At 44.4% G+C, this 17,869-nt stretch overlaps 2 protein-coding genes across 5 annotated transcripts in view; one reads left to right on the forward strand and one right to left on the reverse strand.

The window, feature by feature from the left end:
- The window catches only part of LOC141121842 (uncharacterized), a 297,848-nt gene extending 289,376 nt beyond the window's left edge, over positions 1-8,472 (forward strand). For 3 of the 4 annotated variants that reach the window (XM_073611578.1, XM_073611577.1, XM_073611579.1), the window contains exons 5-7: positions 4,109-4,315; positions 4,432-4,573; positions 5,814-8,472. In XM_073611578.1, the coding sequence (XP_073467679.1) occupies positions 4,109-4,315; positions 4,432-4,573; positions 5,814-7,648 (2,184 nt within the window). In that variant the 3' untranslated portion in view covers positions 7,649-8,472. The remainder of the gene's footprint in view (positions 1-4,108; positions 4,316-4,431; positions 4,574-5,813) is intronic. The other variant, XM_073611580.1, reaches the window with a different exon arrangement.
- The window catches only part of LOC141121836 (uncharacterized), a 963,509-nt gene that overhangs the window by 337,617 nt on the left and 608,023 nt on the right, over positions 1-17,869 (reverse strand). The window lies entirely within an intron of this gene.

Raw genomic sequence — 17,869 nt, forward strand, 5'->3', positions numbered from 1 at the left:
ATAGGGAAGGGGAAAGGTAGAATTGACTAACCTTATCTAGGATAAGAAAGGTCAGAAAGATACAGTGCACAATTGGTGTGAAAAGGACCAGATACCAGTCCGAGCCTTCTCACTGCACTGTGTGGGGGTTGGGATGTACCGAGCAACAGATCTACTGTGGGTTGTACGTAAAGGTGGTATTCCGCCGTTGCATTCTACTTAGTTCTATAGAAGGAGGGGGTCTGGTCAATAGTTATAAATTATAATGTCGGATATATCAACCTCTGTCGTGCTATCAGTCCCTAAATCTTTTTTATAGTTTAGAGTATAAGGTAGAGGATAGAGGAAATCCCCTAGCTGTAGAAATGTAGCCTAAAGCAGCGTGCTGTGGGCGGAATATGTATTCAGCAATAGTCATTCTGCAGATTGTTACGTCACAGTCTGTATTAAGGTTTGGGATCAGCGATATTTAGACTCACATCATATTGCTATTCGACACGCAAAGCAAACTAATCTGTGAGAACAGTAAAAACTTAAAATAAAAAAAAAAACTAGAAACATTGGTATAAGCTTCTGAAATACTAGCTCATGCTCTGTAGTTAAATTGCGTCCCCCCAAAATTAGGCTCAATCTTTCTTCTAACATCTGTTCTCTCCACAGTTAAAATGAGATGTTTCCAAGCAGCCACAATCACTGATATAGAGGTGGGTGAACAAGCGGAGGGAGGCAAATAGGTACAAAGGTGAATTTTTTTGTAGGTGTCATCCGCCGTGACAGACTCACTCCCGCTGTCAGTCATGTCAATTTACCTTAGAAATCAGTCCACTTACATAGGAATCGACCATCAAAGGTAGACACCCACTATGAACCGATGTGGTTCCACGTGTATTCTGGAATTAAAATAGTGAGCGGGTAATATGCTGAATAGTATTCTTTTAGGAGGATACGCTATCACCTTATACATTTGAGAGGCGCAGTAATTATGTGCTTGGAAAGGTGGAGGTGAAAAGATGCAGCGTGAAGATATTGTATATTTTGGCGCCCTGGCTGTGCGTAAATGTGTGGTCTAGACAGCATAAGGAAAACTAGTAAGTCATAGTCCAACTGAACATCGTACCTTACAATAGCAGTCATCTTTGTATACAGCTGTACATGCATAAGTGCCACACCAACCTGTTATACGAAAGAGTTGCAATCTGCCCACTACTGTTAAGGCATAAGTCAATTATCGTTACTCAGACTGTATATAGATTGTAATAGCGAGTTCAGGTTGAGGACTGGAGGAGTCTTACTTGAGTCTGCAACTGCATGCTTCGTGACGATCCTATTGAGGAGGTTCATTGTGTAGTAGGGTGTCAGAGCTCTCAGGGCTGATTAATGTTGGAGCAAAAGTATTTGTCACTGTGAGCAATCACAGAATGCAAGCGGAGTTAAATAGGCTTTTATCTGAGGGACACTGTGCAGTGCTAGTATACATTTGAAGTTTTATACATAAGACACTGAGGTAACCAACTTCTATAACTGAATAAGGCATCCATAGTGTCATTAACATCTAACCGGACAAACTACTGGAACCTGTAACGGCGATCATCACCACTGGGTGTGATAACTGGAATCTGGAGTCTTGGCAGCCGCCTTGAAGAGGACGAAATCAGTAATCTCTACGGGCTCTCCGAGAGTGTGGGAAATCCGTAGGGCTGTGGCGTTGTTGAAAGCCTTGATGTCCTGCGTGTGTTCTGATGCTGGATGGAGATCTCCTTCTTTGTGAGCGCGAATCCTGTGCTTCCATCGGGTCTTCCTGCATGGGGTGTCGTCCCGCAGCATGATGGCGGACGTCTGCATACCAGTTTGGTACATCAACCAAAGGTATACCCAGGCTATCACAGAAGTGATGCAGATCTTCAGGCACTTTTAAAATTGCTGTACGGCTGAGATGGGTAGCTGCCAGACAAAAGGGGAATTTCCATTGGTATATAATCCCATTGGCGCGTAACACATCTAGCAGCGGTTTCAGATCCCTGCGCTGCTGCAGTGTGATTCCTGACAAGTCTTGAAAAATCTGAAGATGGGCGCCATTGTGTTGCAATGGTTGTTTAACCCTGGCATGCATCAGGATATCTTCCTTTAACTTGTAATCCACAAGACAGCAAATTATGTCCCTGGGTGGGTCATTTTCTCTGCCTTTGGGGCGTAATGCTCTGTGGATTCTCTCCATCTCTATGCGGGTTTGAGGTGGTCTTTCTAGTAGGTTATTAAACAGTTCAGTCATAGCAGGGGTCAAGTGATCCGCCTCAATGGACTCCGGCAGGCCCCTTATGCGGAGGTTATGTCGGTGACCGCGGTTGTCGAGGTCTTCGATGCGGCGTTGTGTCTCTCTTAGCTGCAGGGTATGTGTGTCTATCCGACGTGTCGCTTTGCGGAGGACCATATCATGTTTCGCTGTAGTTTTTTCCACTTCAAGAACACGGTCATTTAGGGTGTGGATATCTACTCTTAATTCCGCAATGGTGGCCGATAAAGTGTCCTTGATATCGGTAGCAATTGCCCTCAGATCATTTATGTTGAGGGATGGCGGTTGTGGATTATCCTGTTATCCCGCGGTCAGAGGGAATGACATTTGGGAGGTAGAGAACTGTCCCGCTAGCTGAGCTGCTGAGGCCTGTGAGGAGTCTTGACGGGACGACGCCATGTTGGTCCTCTGCGCCCTGAACATTTCAGGGATGTTTTGGTTCGAATTCCCTGTCGTTTCACGGGGTGAACGGGACCTCGAGGTAGAGGTGTATCGGGAGGCCGTTCCCATCGTATCACGGACGGGTATAGAGATAATTACCTCCGGTAGGACTGCTGAAAAGACTGCAACGGCGGGAGCTGTTCTCTCAGGCAGCCATCTCCCAGCTCGGCCAAGCCACGCCCCGAAATTATATTTAAACTAGACATCCTTACTCATTTTTATGGATTTTCTGTAAAACACATCTGACAAACAAAGGAATAGGGGTTTCTCTGCCATACCTCCAGTGAGGCAAGGGATCTGTGCATCCTAATCTTCTATCATACCTTTCCCAGTAGATACCTACTCCTACCAGGATTCCACCCTCCCCCCTATCCCTACCCCTCCCACCCCCCTTACCCTCCCTTTATCCTCTCCTCCTGTCCTACCCACGGTAGGGGAACTGGCCTCCCCATAAGGGTATCTCCCTAGAGGTTGAGCTCTAGGTGTGATCATCAAGCAGAGCCGATACTCCCCCCAAGTTTTTTTTTTTTTTTAGGGGCTCTCGGTCTGCGGCTTGGACACGCCTCCTATACATAGCATGTTTGTTACAATGAATGTTGTATTACATCTTTCAGAGTGGAAACCTCGGGGATGATAATATTGATGTTAAAGTGGGGTTCCACCCAAAAAAAAAAACTACATGAAAAATTAAAAAAAAAATACAAACAAACATTTGGATATTTTTTTTTTTTTTTACTTACCTCTAAATGCCTGTTGCTAGGGGGTCCCTCGTAGTCTGCCTCTTCCAGTGCCTGGGCTGATGACATCACTTCCCCCTCGGCACAGGAAGGGCTCAGCTCTGCTCCCTCCCTCCTGTCAATCATCTGGGACCCATTACAGGTCCCAGGTAACTGAGCGGCCAATCACGGTGCGCGGCGCCGCTCGCGCATGCGCAGTGGGTGCCAGGCTGTGAAGCCACAGCCTGGCGCCCACAGTTGCAATGCCGGCGCCGCTGAACGGAGGGGGAGACGAGCGGGGCTTCGATCCCCCCCATCGCTGGACCCAGGGACAGGTAAGTGTCAAATTAAAAGTCAGCAGCTGCAGTATTTGTAGCTGCTGAGTTTTATTTTATTTTTTTACTGGACCTCGGGTGGAACTCCTCTTTAAAGAGGAGTATAAAGAGGAAGGTGAGAAGGATGGAGTGATGGAGGAGTTTTCAGAAGGACACAAGGATATGATGGAGCCACCTAATACCAGGAACCAACCAGAGAGATGTCCCCGTCCTCTGTATTCCTGGGATTCCACACAGGAAGGTCAAACCATCCCTCACCATCATCAGGTAGATGAGGAAAAATCACTAATAGTTTTGCTTTATACACAGCATGTTTGTTACAATTAATGTTTTATTATATCTTTTAGAGTGGAGTCCTCAGGGATGATAATATTGGTGTTAAAGAAGAGTATAAAGAGGAGGATGAGGAATATGGAGTGATGGAGGAGTTTTCAGAAGGACACAAGGATATGATGGAGCCACCTAATACCAAGAACCCACCAGAGAGATGTCCCCGTCCTCTGTATTCCTGGGATTCCACACAGGAAGATCACATCATCCCTCACTGTTACAAGGTTGGTGGGATGGAGCTTATGAAACACAGACTCGTGGAGACGTGTGGATTTTCTATGTGATGTCACAATAACAAAGCTTATATTTACAGATGTTCTCTCTCATTTTCTTGATTTAGAGTGGAGATCCAATCGATATAGAATTTGAGGTTAAAGCAGAAGAAGAAGAGACATCTATGAGGGACGATCAGCAGTCTATGGAGGAGGATGGAATAACGGGGACATTTATAGAGGAGGACACTCCTACAGAGATCAGCACAGGTGGGTCATTAACACTAAATACATTCCTCCACCCATACTGCTCACTGATTGGTCCAGAGCAGGGCAAGGACTGGGTGATATCAGCCTGTAATCCCCTGGTCACTTTCCTGAGCTGTGTTTCCCATCCCGTATTCCTGTATTTCTCTCGGATAATCTTCCTTCTCTGTGTTGCAGACACAATTTATGTATCTAGACTGGATTTATGGAGATTCTGGGGTTCATCTGCCAGCAAAATGTTAATTTTAACCATAGACGTTACTCGATCTAGGCACCTGGGGTATGGGCTTCTGCCCCATACTGGGTATGGCAAGATGTCTGACAGAACAATTCTCCCAGGGTTACTTGCTCTGTTGTCTGCTGGCTGTGCCGGGTGGAGGGATATGTCTCTATAGTCTCAGACCCAAGTCACTGAGTGCAGTCTCAGGAGATGGGAGGCAGCGGTGTGGGACCTCTGCAACTTGTCTCATGTAAATATTTAAGCTTCCACTGATTACTGAATACCAATATTATGAGTCCTGACCCTTACACTATATAATTTATATTGTACATTATATACTCCTGACCCCTGCACTATATATTCTATATGTTGTACATTACATCATTCTGATACTATAAAATCCTAACTGTTGTATCCTATATAATAAGTTCTACATGGCATAGGACTTACTTCTTTTGCACCCATTTCCTACCAGCTGGACGTTTAATATCTGATGATTTGTTTGGAGCACAGACTTTTGCATGTTGATAATAATGTGATAACATCCTCAACCTTAAACAGAAAGTGATAATGAGGGAGGAGTCAATAACCCAATGATGGTGGTCTTCAAGATCAGTCCAGTCTTCATCTTGGTTCTTCTCCCCCCATCCTCACTCTCTAAACTCTGGTGGGGCTCAGCCCCGCTGTTATTCATAACTAAATCATGGACTAAATAAGGAAGTGCAGGACTTCTTGTGTTGGGAAGATGGTAATGAGTGATAGAGGGGGTGGGGACACTCGTCCTATAATCACCTCATCTCTGTCACTCCTATAAAAGACAGTTCTCATTGTTTCCTCACTCTCTGACTAAGGTCCATGAATAAAGAAATTAACTGGTAGGAGATCAGAGGACCCATTTACTAGTTACCTTGAGGGGGGAATTGTAAGATCCTCAGAGACAAAGCTGCCTGATGTGGACGGAGTCCTGGTTTAGGGGAACCAATCTGCTCATGTCTAGTAATAATCTTTTTATTTCTATTTTAGTAGATGGACGGGAGATGAGGAAAACCTCAGAGGATTGTCTCACTTTGTCTCCAGACTGTGAAGTAGAAGATGAGAACATCACACAGTATAGTCCAGGAGAAAACCCAGCTACCTCAAATGTCCATCCGGCACCACACAGTGTAAATGGACCATCGTATTCCTCTTATCCTGAGGAACCTCAGACTGTGAGGGACGGTGCCGTCCTGCCAACAGAGAAGAGGTTTTCCTGTACTGAGTGTGGGAAGTGTTTCCGTTTAAAATTTGATCTTAATGTGCATAAAAGATCTCACACAGGGGAGAAGCCATATTCCTGTCCTGAGGGCGGGAAATGTTTTTCAGTGAAGTCCAATCTTTACCAATATCAGAGATCTCACACAGGGGAGAAGCCGTATTCCTGTCCTGAGTGCGGGAAATGTTTTTCACAGAAGTCCAGTCTTTACACACATCAGAGATCTCACATGGGTGAGAAGCCGTATTCCTGTCCTGAGTGCGGGAAATATTTTTCAGCGAAGTCCAGTCTTAACATACATCAGAGATCTCACACGGGCGAGAAGCCGTATTCCTGTCCTGAGTGCGGGAAATATTTTTCAGCGAAGTCCAATCTTTACACACATCAGAAAACTCACATGGGGGAAAAGCCGTATTCCTGTCTTGAGTGTGGGAAATGTTTTTCACAGAAGTCCAGTCTTAACACACATCAGAGATCTCACACGGGTGAGAAGCCGTATTCCTGTCCTGAGTGCGGGAAATATTTTTCAGCGAAGTCCAATCTTTACACACATCAGAAAACTCACATGGGGGAGAAGCCGTATTCCTGTTCTGAGTGTGGGAAATGTTTTTCACAGAAGTCCAGTCTTTACAATCATCAGAGATCTCACACGGGTGAGAAGCCGTATTCCTGTCCTGAGTGCGGGAAATATTTTTCAGCGAAGTCCAGTCTTTACAATCATCAGAGATCTCACATGGGGGAGAAGCCGTATTCCTGTTCTGAGTGTGGGAAATGTTTTTCACAGAAGTCCTATCTTTACACACATCAGGAAACTCACATGGGGGAAAAGCCGTATTCCTGTCTTGAGTGTGGGAAATGTTTTTCACAGAAGTCCAGTCTTAACACACATCAGAGATCTCACACGGAGGGGAAGCCGTATTCATGTTCTGAGTGCGGGAAATGTTTTTCAGCGAAGTCCAGTCTTAACATACATCAGAGATCCCGCACGGGTGAGAAGCCGTATTCCTGTCCTGAGTGCGGGAAATATTTTTCAGCGAAGTCCAGTCTTAACATACATCAGAGATCTCACACGGGTGAGAAGCCGTATTCCTGTCCTGAGTGCGGGAAATGTTTTTCAGATAAGTCCGGACTTTCCACACATCAGAGATCTCACACGGGGGAGAAGCCATATTCCTGTCCTGAGTGCGGGAAATGTTTTTCACAGAAGTCCCATCTTTACACACATCAGGAAACTCACATGGGGGAAAAGCCGTATTCCTGTCCTGAGTGTGGGAAATGTTTTTCACAGAAGTCCAGTCTTTACACACATCAGAGATCTCACACGGAGGAGAAGCCGTATTCATGTTCTGAGTGCGGGAAATGTTTTTCAGGGAAGTCCTATCTTTACAACCATCAGAGATCTCACACGGGGGAGAAGCCATATTCCTGTCCTGAGTGTGGGAAATGTTTTTCAGTGAAGTCCAATCTTTACAAACATCAGAGATCTCACACAGGGCAGAAGCCGTATTCCTGTCCTGAGTGCGGGAAATGTTTTTCACAGAAGTCCAGTTTTTCCACACATCAGAGATCTCACATGAGGAAGAAGCCACTTTCCTGTTCCAAGTGAGGGAATTGTTCCTCACTGAAGTCCTGTCTTCCTGTACATCAGGGATCCCACACAACCCTCGAGGTGTATTAGTGCCTTGAGTGTGGGAAATGTCTTCTATATGAATGTTGCTGGACATCACAGCTCTCATGTGGGGAAGAAGCACACCCTGATATACACCTCAGATATACTCCATGGCTGATCTTCATCATGTAAGCAACAGTTCCAGGGGTGTGGAAATTTTTTGAAAAAACGACTTGTCCAAGGGACTAAATCGGTGTCCCAATCTCCTTGTCCCTTATGACGATCTCCTTGTCCCTTATGACAATCTCCTTGTTCCTCATCTACCAGAGAGCTCAGCAGTGGTGTGGGAGTTCATTGAAAACTACAAGCCGACATCAGCAAAGGACAGAACTCTGTGAATGAATGGCATGGCTGCGCTCTTTTCATAAAGTGACAGCTGGTACGGGGAACTTCTCCCTACACCGCTGTCACACAGAGGACTCGGATCACTGAGCCGCTGCAGGAACATCGAACATGTTCCCGAAGGTGAACGTTTCCTTTAACCCTTTCACTGCCAGAGCCGGTTTTGCTTTTTTTTTTGCCCACATGTTTAACCCCTTCAATACCGGAAACTTTCAACCCCTTCCTGCCCAGGCCACATTTCAGCTTACAGCGCTCTCACATTTTGAATGACAATTGCGCGGTCATGTAACACTGTACACATATGAAATTTTTATAATTTGTTTTTCACAATTAGAGCTTTCTTTTGGTGGTATTTGATCACCTCTGGGGCTTTTATTTTTTGTGCTACAAATAAAAAAAGACAAACTTTTTTTTCAAAATGTTCTCTTTGTTTCTGTTATAACATTTTGTAAATAAGTAAGTTTTCTCCTTCACTGATGAGGGGGCACTAATATGCAGCACTGAAGGGTGGCACTGATGAGGCAATGATTGGCATCACTGGCAGGCACTGGTGGTCATCGCTGATGGGCCTGTACTGATAAGCAATGCTGAATTTCAGTGCAGATCCCTCCTGTCAGGAGATCCACTGATTGGCTCTCCTCTACTCTCGCCTTGTCAGCATGAATAAAGGAAAGCCGATAACTGGCACTTTCTGGTTACAATGTAATTAGTTTTGATTGGACACAGCTTATCACATGGTAAAGAGTCAACGTTATAGGCTCTTTACCGAGATTGGAGATGCAGTGTGTCAGAGCGATACTGCACCACCAATCACCGGGCGCCCGAGCGGCTTATTCTTCTGGACGTCATATGACATCCAGTCAGGATAATGAAACCCCCGCCTGGCCGTCATTCTGCTATAGGCCGGATGGGAAGGAGGTAAAAAATAATTTTAGGTTATTTAACACCACCAAAACATGTTATATTTTCTGAAAGCAGACACCCTAGAGAATTAAATAATGGTAGTTCCATTTTCCCTTATCGTCTTTCAGGACAGCACTTGAGAGAGTGACTCCTCCCCTTGCAAACAGGAAACACCTCTTCCACCAAACTTTAAAAGGAGGCTCCTTTCCACACATTGTCAGTTTTTGTGTTTCCTCCAGAAGTCTCGAGGTCAACAGATTTGGCATTCGAGGACATGGGGGTGTTAAGAGATCCCATGGATAAAAGGATGGACCAGCTACTAAAAAGGGCTTGGCAAACCATCATGGGAAATCTTAAACCGGCTATGGCAACTACGGTGGTATCCAGGAATATGGAGTTCTGGTTAGATCAACTTAAGGCCCATATCTCAGCAGACTCACCAAAACAAGAAATTTTGGATTCATTCTCGACTCTGTCTGCCGCTGTTGCGTTTATATCTGATGCATCAGCGGAATCAATTAAAATGACAGCTAGATCTGCTGCCCTAGCTAACTCGACCAGAAGGGCTCTGTGGTTGAAAACTTGGCCGGGGGATGCGGCATCCAAAAACAAGCTGTGTGGGATACCGTTCCTGGGTGACTTGCTTTTTGGTCCAGACTTAGATGCGGTTCTAGATAGAACAGCTGATAAAAAGAAGTCTTTCCCTATCAAAAAGAAAAAACAGCCAGTTAAACATTTTTTTTGTTCCCAAAGGGCTCAAGAACAAACCAAACCCCAGGAGAAAAAGAGAAATTGGGCATCGCAGAAGGGAAAGGGAAAAGGAAATGTTCTTTTCCATCCTCCTGCAGCCTCCGGTAAAATGCAATGATTTGTGTGTACCAGTGGGGGGATGGCTTCAAAGTTTCCTCCCCCTTTGGGCCAGCATGACAGAAAGTCAATATATTTTAGACATGCTGTCCCAAGGTTACAGGATAGAGTTTTCGGATCGCCCGCCAGAAAGATTCTTTGTAACAAACTTACCAAGGGATCTAACAAAGGCTCTGGCCATGAAGAACCTTTTAAAGGATCTGAGGCACCAGAGGGTAGCGATACCAGTATCCCCAGAGGAACAGGGTCAGGGCTTCTATTTACACATATTTCTGATAAGAAAACCATCCGGAAGCTTCCGTCTTATCCTCAACCTAAAACCCCTGAACAAGTCAGTCCTATACAAAAAGTTCACAGTCAGGAACATTTTGACAAGATTGTTTTATGGCATCAATCGATCTGAAGGATGCTTATCTTCATGTTCCTGTAGCACCTCAGTCCCAGAAATTCCTGAGGTTTGCGGTGAATATGGGCAAAGAGACTATACTTCTTCAGCCCTTCGGCCTGTCATCAGCTCCTCGTATTTTTACGAAGATAATGGAGGAAGCTCTCACCCCTCTTCGACTTCAGGGGATTGCGGTAATTCCATATCTGGACAACCTCCTCTTTTTTGCCCCATCCAGGGAAAAGTTGCAGGAGGATCTAAACAAAGCCCGCAGTCATTTGGAGTCACTAGGGGGGATAGTGAATGTTCAAAAATCAAATTTTATCCCAGCTCAGCAAGTACTGTTTCTGGGTTACTTGATAAATTCGGTGGAGCAAAAGATTTTTCTCCCAGAAGAGAAAAAGATCAAGGTTCAAAGGGTAATAATGGCACTACAAACAAATCAACTGATTTCAGTCCGAAAGGTTATGTTGGCTCTGGGGACATTAACCTCTTCGATGCCAGCCATCCAATGGGCAAGGCTGCATTTCAGGGCTCTCCAGAGGTTCCTTCTAAGAGCATGGAACCACAGGACAGAGAGTTTGGACACAAAAATAAAGATCCCCACCAGAGTCAAACGTTCACTTTGGTGGTGGAAAAGTCAGGTGGTGCTGCAAAGAGGTCTTCTTTGGTCTTTTCCGACCGGAAAAGTGGTCACAACAGACGCCAGTTTGCGGGGATGGGGGGCCCACATGGGTCAGGCCTTAGCGCAGGGTACATGGTCCCAGTTCGAGGCCCAAAAATCCTCAAATTGGAGAGAGCTGAAAGCGGTTGCCCTAGCATTAGCTTTCTTCTCTCAAAACCTCATAGGTTGCCATGTCCAGATTTTGTCGGACAATGCCACTACCATAGCCTACCTGAACAAACAGGGAGGCACATGAAGCAGGGCTCTTCACTTACTGTCAGTAGAGATTCTGGAGTGGGCGGAGAACCACTTACTATCTCTATCCGCAGTCCATCTCAAAGGCACATTGAACGAAGTAGCAGATTAGCCGACAGAAAGTTCAGGAATCAGAGTGGAGTCTGAACAGGGAGGTGTTTGCATTAATCACCAGTGCTTGGGGCCTTCCGCAGGTAGACCTATTTGCTTAAAAACAAAACACGCAGCTCCCGAATTTTTTCTCCCTTCTATCCTCAGGGGATAGATGCTCTGGCACATCCGTTGGATTTTCACCTAGGATATGCTTTTCCTCCATTCAGGTTAATCCCTCTAGTGTTGAGAAAAATACTGAGAGAGAGAGTATCAATAATTTGATTACTCCATGTTGGCCAAAGAGAGCTTGGTTTTCCAAGATTCTTCAGTTGGCAATCAAACCATGTTGGCATCTTCCGCTCAGTCAGGATCTGTTGATTCAGGGGCCAGTGCATCATCCAGATGTAGGAAGGTTAAAGCTCACTGCCTGGTATCTGAGGAGCAGTTAATGAGAAGCAAAGACTTTTCAGAACGTTTAACTACTACGTTGCTTTCTAGTAGGAAAAAGGTAACCAGGGATATTTACGCCAAAGTATGGAAAGTCTATGTTTCTTTCTGTCATTCAGAACATAGGGAGGTTAAAGACCTAGTTTCAGTGCTGGAGTTTTTGCAAAAAGGTGCAGATAAGAATCTAGCGGTCAGCACTCTTATGCCCCGTACACACGGTCGGATTTTCCGACGGAAAATGTGTGATAGGACCTTGTTGTCGGAAATTCCGACCGTGTGTAGGCTCCATCACACATTTTCCATCGGATTTTCCGACACACAAAGTTTGAGAGCAGGATATAAAATTTTCCGACAACAAAATCCGTTGTCGGAATTTCTGATCGTGTGTACACAAATCCGATGGACAAAGTGCCACGCATGCTCAGAATAAATAAAGAGATGAAAGCTATCGGCCACTGCCCCGTTTATAGTCCCGATGTACGTGTTTTATGTCACCGCGTTCAGAATGATCGGATTTTCCGACAACTTTGTGTGACCGTGTGTATGCAAGACAAGTTTGAGCCAACATCCGTCGGAAAAAATCCAAGGATTTTGTTGTCGGAATGTCCGAACAAAGTCCGACCGTGTGTACGGGGCATTAAAGTGCAGGTGGCCGCCTTGGGAGTTTATCTGGAGAGATCCTTATCTTCAGAAACTCTGATCATGAGATTTTTCAAAGCACTTTCCAGGTCTAGACCGGTCCCGGTGAGGCATTTCCCAAATTGGGATCTTTCGGTGGTTCTGCAAGCTCTGGCAAAAGAACCATTTGAGCCTTTACAGGCCATATCCCTAAAGTATGCAAGTATAGGCGCAAAAAAACTGGGAATGGCAATAACAACAACAAAATAAAACTAAAATCCTCCCTGTCTACAAAAGAATATATATATATATATATATATATATATATATATATACATACATAAATGGTTAGAGGAAAAAGGAAGTATCACATATGAAACCAAAAAAAATGTATGTAAAAATATTAAGACTTGGTAAACCACATGAAGGATATATATGTATGTATGATAATATTTATATCACAGTCACAATAGTATAAAAGAAAAATCCAAGGATCCAAACAATGATAGGTCCATAAATAGGGCTGCCTTCACCGAGAACCGAAACCAGATTCCAAAATCCTAAGAAAAAGCAAAAGAGAGAGGCGCCTCTGGGTGTAGACTTAAAACAATTTTTATTCATAAAAAATAGTGGCGGTCAAACTCACATTTTGGAAGTCATCAAAAGGCATGTAATGTGAGCAGGTATCATCCATCATAGGGTGTACATCAGGTCAGTCAAAAGCCCTTATGCCGCTGGCTGGAGGCTCTGCCCGTGTGTGGAGAGAGGCACCGCTGAGATGTATGGCCGGCCGCAGCGGTGACAGGACACAAATCGAGGCTCAGAGCTCAGAAGGAAAACAACCGGCGAGGAGGTATGACGTCACTGGTCGAGCGACGCGTTGCAGGGCGTACGAGCTGCGGTGACGAGACTGATGAAGGGGCGCGGCATAAGGGCTTTTGACTGAAGGGCTTTTGACTGACCTCTCTCTTTTGCATATCCCTAAAGGTATTTAACTTTGAGGACTATTTTTCTGGTCGCAATTACTTCAGCAAGAAGGATTAGTGAACTGCACGCCCTATCAGTAAAAGAGCCTTTTCTGTCATTTTTTCCTGATAGAGTTGTCCTCAAAGTAGATCCAGGTTTTTTGCCAAAAGTGGCAAGCTTTAGTAACAGGTCTCAGGAGATTACTCTACCAACCTTTTGTGCTAACCCTTCGGGTAAAAAGGAAGAGCAGTTTCACAGCTTGGACGTTAGACGTATCCTATTACATTATTTGGAAGTAACAGGAGGATTTAGAACTTCAGATTCATTATTTATTCTTTTTTCTGGGAACAAAAAAGGCCACCAGGCATCAAAAGGATCATTGACTAGGTGGCTTAGGACAGCTATTTCTGTAGCCTATTCTCAAATGGGTTTATCTTCCCCACTGGGAGTTAGGGCTCATTCAACTAGGGCCCAGGCCACTACATGGGCAGAAAGAGCTGGTGCCAACCCAGATCAGATTTGTAAGGCGGCTACGTGGTCAAGCTACTTAACGTTTGTCCGTCATTACAGACTGGATCTCCTATCAGCAGGTGATCAGGCTTTTGGCAGAAAGGTTCTGCAGGCTGTGGTCCCTCCCTGGGGGGTAAGTCTCTATTATCCTCTCAAGTGCTGTCCTGAAAGACGATAAAGGGAATATTCAAGTTAGACTTATCGGTAACTTGTTTTCCAAGAGTCTTTCAGGACAGCAGCATCCCGCCCTATTGTTTTTATATATATAATATACTGTGACTAATCATATCTCGATTATGTGTTCCAGTTTGGGGCTGGAGGTTCTCTACTACTACTGACAATGTGTGGAAAGGAGCCTCCTTTTAAAGTTTGGTGGAAGAGGTGTTTTCTGTTTGCAAGGGGAGGAGTCACTCTCTCAAGTGCTGTCCTGAAAGTTACCGATAAGTCTAACTTGAATTTTTTTTGTCACACGATATTACAGCAATAGTTTAGGAAACACAAAATATCAGTAAAAAACACACTAAAGTTCATTTCAGGAGGCACAAAAACACAATAAATTACCCAATTTTATCAAATCAAACAAAACAAGTTTACTTGAAATAATAGTTGTCTGAAGGATTTTTTTCAACTCTACAAAAATGTTTTTTGTACGCTCTATGTTACACATGCAGGAAACCATTCCTTGTTCATTGCTAAAGTGTTATGTAAGTTTTTTTATTTTACTTTAACCATATTGTATGCCATGATACAATCAAAATAAAAAAACATTGAAAGAAAAAAATGTCACTTCCGGGTCAGGAACAAGAAGGGGAGGAGAGTGGATGTGTGTCCTCTCTCCTCCCCCCCCTCTACCCATCATCACACGCTATGCAGGTCACGGGTCCCAGATGGGTAAGAGGAGCCCGGGATACATAGCGGGTGTGTGTCGGGGGGGCACTTTACCGGGGGGGTGTAAACATTCACTCAGCCACCCGAATGCTTCCACCCAACAAGTAAACCTGCTCCTTGCTTGCCCACAGCAGGGATAAATGTTAAAAAAAAGACCTCTCCGGCCCTCAGAACTGCATGTCCCGGGTGTCAGGTGATAGGAATTGTTCATCCCTGAGTTCATAAGGAGTTTAGAGATCACCAAAGACATGGATGAAGTGTTGTACCGTGTTGGCCATTGATAGCAGTAGAAAAATAAAAATAGAGTCATTACCTTTCATTGGCTGAGTACATTTTGTGGTGTAAGATTTCACAAACACTTAGAGGTCTATTTTTTTTTAAATTGTTGAATGAATGTGACCGGCATTCACCCAGCTGTGATGAATATTGGATGTATTTTATTTCATACACTGATTTCCTTGGCTCCATCTAGTGGTCATAATACAGTATTGTGTTATTTTTACTAATGGAGGTATGTCAGGAAAAATACCCCATTATGGTCACTAGATGGAGCTGACAATCATAGGAAATCACTTTGCTACATTATGGCCAGAATATGTAATGGCTGGATGAGTGATTGTCACATTCGTACCATGAATTTCCTATAAGTACCCCCCTTAGTTTCCTTCATCAGACATGTCTTCATACTAATACCTGAGGTCATACTCATACACTTATAATTGCCAAAACAGCACACATAACCCCTGAGGTTCTTCTATGTATTTGGGGGACCTTTGGAGGGTCTGTGTGCTGTATAAAAAAAAATCTGTAATTTTCTGGCAATTTAAACTTATTAATATTTTCTTCGTAAATGTCACTTTTTCTGTAGCCCGCCCTACAGCAAGAATGAAGAAATGTTTAGAGTCCCCCCAAATACATACCAGACCCTCTGAGTCTAAGATGGATATTAAGGAGCGTCCCCACACAAAAAAAGGTGTGTGCCCCCCCCCCGAAAATCTATACCAGACCCTTAATCCAAGCATGCAGCCTGGCTGAGCAGGAAAGGGGGAAGGACGAGCATGTGGCTCCACCCCTTCTCCTGAACCATACCAGGCCATGTGCCCTCAACATGGGGGGGCTTGTCAGGGGGATCTCCGATGGTAACACTCGCTGACTGATAGCGCCCTGAGCTTTCATCAGCTATATAAAGAAAGAGGTGGGGATAGTGGTGACATCATTGCCCATATATGGTCATATTCAGACAATGATGTCATGATCTATGCCCCACCCATTTGCCTAAGTAGTCATGTAACTCAATAGGCGGGGTGAAGTCGGTGGTTGCTAAAGACACAGCTGTTGCAGGCAGCCGGTGCTTCCCTAGAAACCAGTGACAGCCAGAAGCCATCACATTCATCTGCACCAAATGCTATAAACGTTGGATGTTCAGAAGAATGTGGGAGGAGCCAGTGTTCATCCAATCTTCTGTTCAGACACAGAGCTCCTCCCTAATGCAGATTATTGTCAGTGTGCAGAAGTGATTGTATCTGGCAGACAGGGATCTGTATATGTGTGTGTGTATCACTGCCTGGCACACCAGTGCTGGGACAAGGTCATCCAGTGCCCAGGGAGAACATGGCAAGCTGCGTCCCTCCCCCCTTTAGGGTAATAATGGTGTAAGGTTTGTCATACATGTAATGTTGGGGACATGCATTGAAATAGTACTAACATATCATCCAACGTTTAAAGTTGTAATGAGGAACATTTCAGGGAGAAAGTGTCATGTGGCGCACGTAATGTGCCGCAGCGATGAGTGGGTGTGGTTACATTATGATGACCAACAGGGGGCGAACTTGCACCACCCTTTCGCTGTAGAGGAAGTTCCTGGGGATGTACACATCATGCTAAGGCCGGGATGTTTTCCTTCACTGCTGCAGCATGAATAAGACTCCTTGTTGAAGTGAATGGAGCCCCACAACTTTGTACAATGCACATGGGTGCAGCATGAATGAGACCCTTGTTGAAGTGAGTGGAGCCCCACAACTTTGTACAATGCACATGGGTGCAGCATGAATGAGACTCCTTGTTGAAGTGAATGGAGCCCCACAACTGTGTACAATACACATGGGTGCAGCATGAATGAGACTCCTTGTTGAAGTGAATGGAGCCCCACAACTGTGTACAATGCACATGGATGCAGCATGAATGAGACTCCTTGTTGAAGTGAATGGAGCCCCACAACTGTGTACAATGCACATGGGTGCAGCATGCTGTTGCAGGGTTGGAGGGATTACAGCATGCATTAAGGAGGCAAGACAGTCCGGGAAACAACCCCTGTCTGTGGGGCCTCGCCATTGCTCCTTCAAAATGCCCAACCTGAGTAAGTAAGCCCTGGTTATGGTGGTTCCATTTTACCCCTAAACCTTGCCCTTATATGTTTATTGGTTTCCACTTTTTAAATTTTTTTTAAAAATTCTTTAATTTTATAGAAACTACACGCACCTGCTCCTGACGAGTGGCAGAAGCCACGAAACACGTAGAGCTTCTGATTGCCGTGTTTCCACTAGTGTCATAAGAACTTCAAGTGATTATGTATTCTGTACCCCTACAGGCTAGTGAGACCATAGGTCCTGCAGGCTATATCCTTTCTAATCAATGGCATACACCTTTATTATGTGGTGAACCTGGGAATTTTAAATATTTCTACCAAATATTTTTTACCATTTGATATGACCAATTTATTATCAATGTAGAGTCATCATCGTGATTCATGCATACTCTTATTGTTATCAGCATATGTATTATGAACTGTGCTCAATAATCTCATTACTTTTGTATGTTAAATTACCTGTGCTATTTTGAATATGTATGTATTATGCAATGTGCAATAAAATTCCTTCACATTCACCCTATTATTCTCTGGGCTGTCATATGCTTCACACAAAGTCCCACACCCCTGGTATATGGTTATATACCCCTTTTTCCTTCAAATATAAATGGGATGGATGTCTATGTCCTTACCAGGCCATGACATCATTTAAAGTCCCTAGGGATGGAAATACATGATCTCACCAGATCATGGCTTCCTGAAAGTCCCTAAATATCCCCCCCTTTTCTCCTCAATTGTTGTTTATACAAATAGGGATGGAAGCATTTGATGTAGCTCCACTAGTTTAGATATATCAATCCTCCTGTCATTAATGACCTATGTTTAGTCTCCCCTGATTTATTTATTTGTATATTT

This window comes from Aquarana catesbeiana, unplaced genomic scaffold, assembly GCF_042186555.1.
Source record: "Aquarana catesbeiana isolate 2022-GZ unplaced genomic scaffold, ASM4218655v1 unanchor233, whole genome shotgun sequence".
Lineage (NCBI taxonomy): Eukaryota > Metazoa > Chordata > Amphibia > Anura > Ranidae > Aquarana > Aquarana catesbeiana.